This window comes from Daktulosphaira vitifoliae, unplaced genomic scaffold (assembly GCF_025091365.1).
Source record: "Daktulosphaira vitifoliae isolate Bord-2020 unplaced genomic scaffold, ASM2509136v1 Scaffold_2, whole genome shotgun sequence".
Lineage (NCBI taxonomy): Eukaryota > Metazoa > Arthropoda > Insecta > Hemiptera > Phylloxeridae > Daktulosphaira > Daktulosphaira vitifoliae.
Window position 1 is genome coordinate 20,340,561 of NW_026099573.1, and position 9,119 is coordinate 20,349,679.

General features: G+C 40.8%; 3 protein-coding genes across 3 annotated transcripts in view; 2 read left to right on the forward strand and 1 right to left on the reverse strand.

The window, feature by feature from the left end:
* Positions 1 to 2,100, forward strand: part of LOC126898045 (uncharacterized) — a 7,176-nt gene extending 5,076 nt beyond the window's left edge. Inside the window, exons 2-6 of the mRNA XM_050671994.1 lie at positions 4 to 115; positions 179 to 495; positions 585 to 717; positions 780 to 1,061; positions 1,127 to 2,100. Coding sequence (XP_050527951.1) covers positions 4 to 115; positions 179 to 495; positions 585 to 717; positions 780 to 1,061; positions 1,127 to 1,722 — 1,440 coding nt within the window. The 3' untranslated portion in view covers positions 1,723 to 2,100. The remainder of the gene's footprint in view (positions 1 to 3; positions 116 to 178; positions 496 to 584; positions 718 to 779; positions 1,062 to 1,126) is intronic.
* A 1,622-nt stretch (positions 2,101 to 3,722) lies between these two features.
* Positions 3,723 to 4,544, reverse strand: LOC126898046 (uncharacterized). Its single transcript, XM_050671995.1, has 2 exons — positions 4,190 to 4,544; positions 3,723 to 4,159 (listed from the first exon to the last, which is right to left on the reverse strand). The coding sequence occupies exons 1-2, from the start codon at positions 4,542 to 4,544 to the stop codon at positions 3,723 to 3,725; spliced, it is 792 nt and encodes a 263-aa protein (XP_050527952.1).
* A 3,440-nt stretch (positions 4,545 to 7,984) lies between these two features.
* Positions 7,985 to 9,022, forward strand: LOC126898047 (uncharacterized). The gene has a single exon (XM_050671996.1). It carries the CDS (start codon positions 7,985 to 7,987, stop codon positions 9,020 to 9,022), a length of 1,038 nt encoding a protein of 345 aa, XP_050527953.1.
* Positions 9,023 to 9,119: the final 97 nt, after the last annotated feature.

Here is a 9,119-nt window from a genome sequence, read left to right on the forward strand (position 1 = left end):
CAGGGCATTCGTGGTGGGCTGGTGCAGGCCGTCAAGCACTATGCCAAGGCCAACAATCCAAAGACACCTGGCTACGATCCGACAAAACCAAACTCATGGATCGTGTATCAAGATTGTAAGTATTATATATAAAAGTACAATAATTGAGCTGTGAATTAAAAACGTTTAATGTATATAGGCAATAACCTTTACGGGTGGGCTATGAGTCAGCCCATGCCGTACGGTGGCTTCCGGTGGTATGAAGGATCAGATCCTCTGGCCGACCTTCAATTGCTTTCGGACACTGGTAATACGGGGCGTATATATGAAGTGGATGTATCGTATCCAGAAGAGCTGCATGACGAGCACAACGACTTGCCGTTATTGCCTGGCAACGATGTACCACCGGATTCCAAAGAGACCAAACTCATGGCCACTTTGAAACCCAAACAACGGTACGTCGTACACTATGTCAACTTGAAACAGGCGATTGCACACGGACTGCAAGTCGATAAAGTATATACATCGTACCTAGAGCTATTAGTTATGATATTAATATGCTTGTCACACAGGTGCACCGCGTTTTAGAGTTTCANATAACACAGGTGCACCGCGTTTTAGAGTTTCAACAAAGTGCTTGGTTGAAACCGTACATTGAGTTGAACTTTGAAATGCGGAAACAGGCGGCAAATGCTTTTGAAATAGCATTTTTCAAATTAATGAATAATGCCGTCTTTGGTAAGTGCACCCTCAATGCTAAAGCAGTTGTGGGTTATTCGATAAACATTTACATTTTATAGGGAAAACCATGGAGAACATGCGGAAACGCATCCGTATTGAGCTAATCTCCAGTCCCGAACATCTAAGCAAGCTCGTAAACCAACCAAACTTCAACGACTGTATCAAATACGGCGAAAGCTTGTGCGCCGTCATAATGGACACAAAGATTGTCAAGTTTATCAAACCAATATACGTCGGTTTAGCAGTGCTTGACATTAGCAAGTCGCTAATGTACAAGTACTTCTACGACGTATTAAAACCTCATTATGGTGACGCAATCAGCCTGGTTTACATGGATACTGGTGAGTACAACCGTACAGCAGAAATATTTTTACTATATTTATATATTTTTAATTTTTTTTTTCAGACTCCTTCATTTACCTGCTCAGAGTCAGAGACTTTTACCAGGATTTAGCCAACAGTCCTGATTTACTAGTGCACGTGGATGCATCTAGCCTGCCCAAGGATCACCCTTGTTACTCAACCTCGAGGAAGAAGACGCCTAGTCTGTTTTCAGACGAGACCGGCGGCCTCACCCTTTTTGAGATCGCTGCACTTTGTTCAAAGTGCTATGCATTTGACATGGAAGGCAGCGAACTCATCAAGTCTAAGGGGATCCGCGGACACGTCGTCCGGAATCATCTGTCTTTGGACGACTACAAACGGTGTTTGTTTAAAGACGATGGTGACGATGGTAACGATGCGTCAAAACGAGCGTTGGCCGGAGACAATGCCCGTTTAGTCATCGGAGCCGTACGTGATGGTGAGATTCCACCGACATTATCATTACCGTACACTCCGTACCGACAGAACGTGTCAATTCGTTCTTTCGAGCACGAGGTACGCACTTTACGTACAACCAAGTTGGCGCTTAACCGTTTCGACGATAAGCGCTACACGCTCGACAACAGAGTTGACACGCTGGCTTACGGTCATTATGCCATTCCATCGGAAGAAATTTAAGCAACATTAGTTTTTATAGTAATAATAAGATTGTAAAACTCTTTAAATATCCATATTGATAAATGTAAAATATATTGTATGATAAACCGTGTAATTGAATTTTATGATAAGGTTTTTGTAAATATAAGTGTTGTATATAAATATATAGTTGTAAATATAGTTTTAAGATTTTTTAATGTAATATTTTAATGAATTGAATTGTAAATAAATGTAAGTTAGAATTGATATTATAATAAATGCTTAATTAATTAAAGTAATTACCCTCTATTTATTTCGATAATACCAGATAGATTATTTTACAATAGGTATTAATAACCTATAGTAAATACTACACGTAATTTAGAAATATTTATTTATTTTACTATAATCATTAATATACATTTTATTTAGGGAAAATATAATTATTGTACGAATACAAATGAGAATATTGCAACATCATTTTTTTTCGACAATAATGTTACATATTATAATTCATCCATTGTTTTAAGCAGATTGCCTTGTATAAACTACACACTGTCGGGTTGTTCATGTGTCGGATACAACACATTTTTGTAACACAACTTAAATTGTACAGCGGTGGGCAGTCCAAATCCTCGACGTTGACTATACGTTGTCCCGGTATGTACTTTTCCACTACTCGCTTTTTCACAGTTCCCTTCACGTAAATGGTCTCGCACCGCAACAGTTTCATGATTCTCGGCAACTTATTGTATTCAACGTCACCGCAACGAGTATCCATTCCATGTAGGTATTTTTTCAACCAAAAGTTTGTTTTAGCATCGCCCTCGATACTTTTTGGATGTTTAAACATCCAATGAGCGAATGAAGTACAGTCTATGGCAATGACAGTCAGTTCCTTGACCAAAAACGATCGGTCGGCTGCCACAATACCTTGTATATCGACAATCATTGAGGTGAGATATTGGTTTTGGGTATCCATGAATTGTGCTCTGGACCAAATCCTAACCATTTAACGAAGCACTGGTCCCCTCTTGTTCGCAACACTCGTTCGACTAAATACATGTCCGGATAACTGGTCTTGTTCAGCTCTTCGGTGTAAAACAAACCACGTATTGGATTTCCCTGATAGTCTTCTAGATAGTATGTTNTTAGTCTTCTAGATAGCATGTTGGCGGTACTGTTTGCCTAACCTTAACTACGGTAAACAGTTCGGTGCTCCAATTTGGTAAGTAACCCTTATCAAACACTGATTTATGTACACTTATCCGCACCTTGTCTCCCACACNGATCCGCACTTTGTCACCCACACGAAATTTTACCGGTAAATTATCCGGTATTTGACGCAACTTGAACCGAACCAGGTTTGGGTTTTTCGCTGCTTGCACCGGTGTCATTCCGATTGTTCTATGTTTACGCACGTTATTGTAGTCATGCAACAGCGCAGACAACCGATTCACCCATTTGTACGAGCCACGTGCACTAAAGTCACGCCACATTGCGTTTTTCAGCGTGCGGTTAAAACGTTCCACTAGACACGCTTTCATCGTGGAATAAGTAGAATAATGATTGATTGCGTATTGTGACATCAGTTTTTGAAATTGTTTATTGTAAAATTCTTTACCATTGTCCGTTTGCAAAAGCTTAGGATGACGACCATGTNTGTTTGCAAAAGCTTAGGATGACGTCCATGTTTCAGTATTCCGTTCATAGCTGCGGTAACTTCGTTGGCCGTTTTATTTTTCAACGGGACGGCCCACGCGTATTTTGAAAATCCATCGACGCACGTTAAAATATAACGATGTCGTCGATCAGGGTATGCGCGCATTTCCACGAGGTCAGCGTGCCATATATCATCGAGACCCTTGATATTTATCCGGGCACGGGTATACGTCCTGCGAGCCTGCCGGTGTAGTTCGTTAGCAATGTTCTTATTCATAACGCCGCTGGTATCTGTTCAATGTAACCGGCTTCCTGCAGCTCTTCCAATATAGAAACGATTTCCGGTGAAACTCCAGTGTTGCCAGCCGACCGGGCTGATATCAATAAACNACCGACCGGGTTGATATCAATAAACGTAAACGTTCCACAAGCTCGTTGGAGTCGTCCCAGTACACGTAATCTTTTTTCTTGTTGTACAATCTCAATTGTAGACCCGCACCGATAATGGATGTGTCACTGATGTTGCTGCTGCTGCTTTCAAACAACGGTAAGGAATTGTTTGGGTTACCACCATAACCGTTATCAAACAATGGTTTAATGGTGTTTACATACTTTTGACCTCCTTTTTTCAATGTTCCGTCTTTATTTAAATGCACACCGGTTTTGCCGAGAATCGTTTTGTACGCATACAAATCCGATTCGGAGTAAACACCAGGATTTTTCGAAAACAGTAAATCCACAAGACCCATAGTGAGCGGGAATTTTTCATCTAAAACATTAATTGTTCCTCTGTCGAGAAAGATATTGTCGGCTTCACCTAATGTCATTGTTCCATCTGGTNTTTCACCTAATGTCATTGTTCCATCCGGTGATACCTTTGGTCCATACATTTTATCTCTATTAGGGTTCATTGACCATTGATACATGTACTGATGGAAAAACCCGTCATCGTGTTTCACAGTGTATCTATCATTGTTTAAACTCTTGATAGTTTGCTGTAATTGTTCTTGTTGTTGTTGTTTTTGCTGTTGTTGCTGTTGCTGTGACGCAATTTTATCTAATGGTTCAATGATTGGCGTCAACTGACGTTTTACGCGAGTCAAGGAATCCGCTTCGCCACGACGCAATTCTGTGTACTTTTTTCGAACATTTTCCCGGGCTTCAGTCAACAGTTTCAGCAATGTTTCCTTATCGGCACTCATATTGTAACAAATGTGTCAAACTTGTATCTGTATCGGCCGTCGTCTCGCGCAAAGTCCAAACAAATCACTGCGAATCCGTACCGATCCTTGTTCCAACACTCTTTGCAAAACTCTTTGAATTCTCCAAATTTCATATCGCAACACACGTATTCATCGTACGCGTGTCGTAGATTAACTTCATCCTGCCGGAACAACACCACCACATTTGTGTTGTCACGTAACATTTGTTTTTGTATGCGCGACAGTGTTTGGGAGAGAAAAAAAACATCAACTNTAGTGTTTGGGAGAGAAAAAAAATATCAACTTGCCTGTGTCGTCCTCGCGCAAAATAATCACACATTACATTTTGTTTTTCCATGACAACATCGTCGAATATAAAAACCGAATTGGGCAGGATGTTGTCCACCGACGGTACATCGTCGCCGTTTTCATAGGTAAACAACTGCACTCCTTGGACGCCGCGTAAAACATCCACGAGTAGTTGATACTTGCACTGATGCAACGATTTCGAGTAAACGTAAACATTTTCAAATCGAAGTCCGTTGATATCAGTAGAGTAAACATCAAGTTTGTTTTTCCACAATTTGACGGTCCGCAAATCAATGCACGTATTGTGTTTGGCAATAGTTTACCGTGTTTACTAGGTGCAATCTCACTACTTTTTTCAAAATTCANAAATCTCACTACTTTTCTCAAAATTCACGATAGGTAGCGTGAGAGTCTGTTTCTTGAAACGCATCGCACGTCATCGAACAATAACCGTCAATATGAAAATAATGGTTAATCAGAGACAACGTGGAAAACGAGGTGCAGGGATATTGAATACTGTAATCAACAAATTACCATTCGAAGCCCACATTCCAGGTGTGTGTAATTATTCAAAATAATTCCTCGCAAATAGTTTTATCATTATTTTAAATGTTTATCATTTAGGTTATCAATTTGCGGGTCCTGGAACACGGTTAGAAAAGAGATTAAAACGAGGTGATATTGGGGTGAACCCGCTTGATGCTGCTTGCCGCAATCACGATATAATTTATAGTANGCCGCAATCACGCTATCATTTATAGTAAATACAAGAATCTCGAAGACCGTCATAAAGCAGACAAGGTGTTGGAACATCAGGCTTGGGAACAAGTGTTGGCCAAAGACGCTAAATTGCCTGAACGAGTCGCAGCTTGGGGTGTGACCAACGCGATGAAATTGAAACGTAAACTCGGTATGGGTTTCAAACGAGTTGTGCATGCGGCCAAACTCGATAAAAATGCCCAACAAATGGATTTACTGAGTGTGGCAAAAAAATCGTTGAAGGCGGCACGACGTGTGGTGAGAAAGAAAAAAATTCCACTGCCCCGTACCATAAACGTTCCGAAAACTAAAGGCGGTGTACTACCGCTTATACATATATTTGCTGGACTGTCGGCGTTGGGAGCTTTAGCCGGCGGTGCTGCAAATGTGGTCAAGATGGCTACCGAACTCAGCCGTAAAGGCAATATAGCGATAAGCATGGGTAAAGGATTTTACCTTCAACCATACAAATCGGGGTCTGGTTTCAAATTGATGACGACGACGAATACGAAAAAAACAAAAAACTAATTTCGCAGCTACCCGATCGTGCCTTGTGCGATGTTGAAATTGCAAATTTCGGTAATCGAGCTTTCGACCATAAAGTGTTTCGTGGTGTGTTTTGTCGTGACACATTACCTAAGTCGGGGCCGAAAACGTCCGAAATGGCTGTAGTGAACTTGGATCTTTCCACTAACCCTGGCACGCATTGGGTAGCTTATAGTAAACACGGTAAACGTGTTACGTATTTTGACAGTTTTGGTAATTTACGACCACCGTTGGAACTGCAACGATACTTTAAAGGATGTACAATCGTGCACAACTATAGTAGATGTCAAAACTTCGACGAGGTAAATTGTGGTCACTTGTGTTTGGAATTTTTAATCGAACAACAACAACAACATGACAACAACGGTAACGTTAACCGGTGTGGGATCTGAATTGCAATGTACATTCAATCCACCCATCGATGTCGGTGACAAATGTAAAATTGGGCTATTGAGCTTGCATACGTGGAACACTATACCTAATATTGACGAGGATTGTAACAAATTCATTTTCGGCACTGTTGATAAACCAATTCTGGTGATAACACTACCGATGGGATCGTACGAATTTGAAGATTTACAGAAACGAATCACGGACAAGTACAACGGAGAAGAGTATAAGTACAGTGTGCAACAACAACAAATAGATTTTGATGATCCATTGTTGCCAACGGTTGGTTTACTCAAGGAAAACAGCAGAGAAATCGGTGACAAAAGGTTGGGTAATCGAAACGTTATTTCTTTTACAGCCGACCGCAACACTATGCAAAGCATAATCAAATGCGATCACCCCATAGATTTTACACACCCGCAATCAATCGGTCGTATACTAGGGTTCCGACCTCGTGTATTGGCACCGAAAATGGAACACACGTCAGATTTCCCCTTATCTATAACAAAGGTGAAATGCATACGATTCGACTGCAATATAATTGTTGGTTCGTACCACGGAGGACGTCAATCGCATACATTGCACGAATTCTTTCCAAACGTACCACCGGGCTACCGGATTATCGAGTGTCCCAGACAAGTAGTTTACTATCCGTTAAACACAAACGTATTGAACACGATTCGAATCGCATTGCTCGATCAGGACGGTCAACGTGTCAACCTAAGAGGTGAAAAATNTGGTCAACGTGTCAACCGAAGAGGTGAAAAATTAACAGTGCGTCTACACATCAAACAGGATAGATGAAAGTACGATCACGTTATGGGACCGTATAAAACAGTTTGATTCCTCACAAATTGGATTATTTTTGTGTATACTAGTCACAGTCGTGCAACTATTACTACTCCTTCAAACATCCGTCAACAGCTGTCAGCTGATAAACAGTGATAACAGCAACAACAACAACAGTTCAACCACAATTTATCGTTTGGAAGCACTGGCTCGAGAACTTTATTCAGTCGACGACCGTGTCTTTATACTGGAAAAACGTGTTGACACTCTTTAAATGCCTCTGAGTTTCAACAGGAGTGTAGTGCACCATCATTTGAGTGATGGCATATACTCTACGACGGAGCAACCGGATAATCGTGCGACGCTATCGCAGCAGCAACTAACAAAGAAAAATATTGAATTTTTAAAATCGTTGGGTTGTCGAGTCAATCATGGCCGAGTACTTGCACGTGTTGGAAAAATGTCAACAAGACGACAGTGTAAAACGCGAGTACTATCTGGAACATCAGAGTTACAACAACTCGTACGAACACAACGATGAAATCCGTATCGAGGTGCGCAACAAGGAGAAATTCACCGTGCCGTGCGAAAGTTATTTGCAAATCGAAGGAAAACTTGAAAAACCACCAGCTGGAACAGCTGGTGAAATGGTTATGGGGCAAAGTTTTCTCATGCACCTATTCGATGAAATCAGATTTGAGGTAAATGGTAAAGAAGTAGACAAGATAAAATACGTTGGGATGGCTACAACCATCAAGGGATATTGTTCATTCACACCCAACGACATTCGACGATTACAACCTGCCGGATGGAAATACGCGCAAATTTTGCACAACAACAACGATTTCGTCGATGGGACTGAATTTGTAGCGCAATGTCCATTATCTATGTGCATGGGATTTTTCGAACGGTATCGGCGCACACTGATAAACTGTACTCAGACTCTCGTGTTGAATAGATCGAGTACCGACAGCACTGTCGTATCATTGGTTCCACAGACAACAACAACAACAACAGACGATAAAGCGCAAGTTGCAACATTGATAAAACAAATCAACGTGAAAATATCAAAAATCAAATGGGTAGTAAAGTACTTTGAACCCAGCGTGAAAACTGAACTGGGTCTGATGCGTATTCTGGACAGCAAGAAATGGCTCCCGTTAGAATTTCAACACTGGGACGTTGCCGTTTACCCGTTGGTACCGCAGACAACTCATCACACGTGGTCGGTGCGCACCTATTCGAATGTGGAAAAACCTAGATATTTACTTATTGCCATGGGTAATGAGGACGAACACGTTCTCGGAGATTTCAATCACTGTTCATTGAGAAACGTCAAAGCGTATCTGAACGCTGACGAATACCCGTACGAGAACCAAAACGCCGATTTCGACAACAACAAGTACACAACGTTTTATAACTCGTACGCACAATTTCAGACAATGTATTACGGTCGTAAAGACCCCTATCCTTTACTGGACTATATAAATTACAAAAAACGTGGACCTATAGTCGTGATTGATTGTTCTAAACAAAACGACACCGTCAAGTCTTCAACGGTTGATCTACGCTTGGATTTCGAATGCTCCAAACAGTTTCCCGATAAAACATCATTGTATTGTGTAATTATTCACGACTGTCAAATGGAATACAACGCATTCACGGGAGAAGTACGAAAACTTTAATGTAAATACAAATTTATTTTTTATTATTGTACAATATACAATATAGAAACAAAAAATATGTATATATAACTACTATAATGTATATATAATTTTTTTT

Bases quoted from the DNA above. Each gene is read 5' to 3' on its own strand.
- LOC126898047 (XM_050671996.1), top strand. From the start codon at position 7,985: ATGGTTATGGGGCAAAGTTTTCTCATGCACCTATTCGATGAAATCAGA.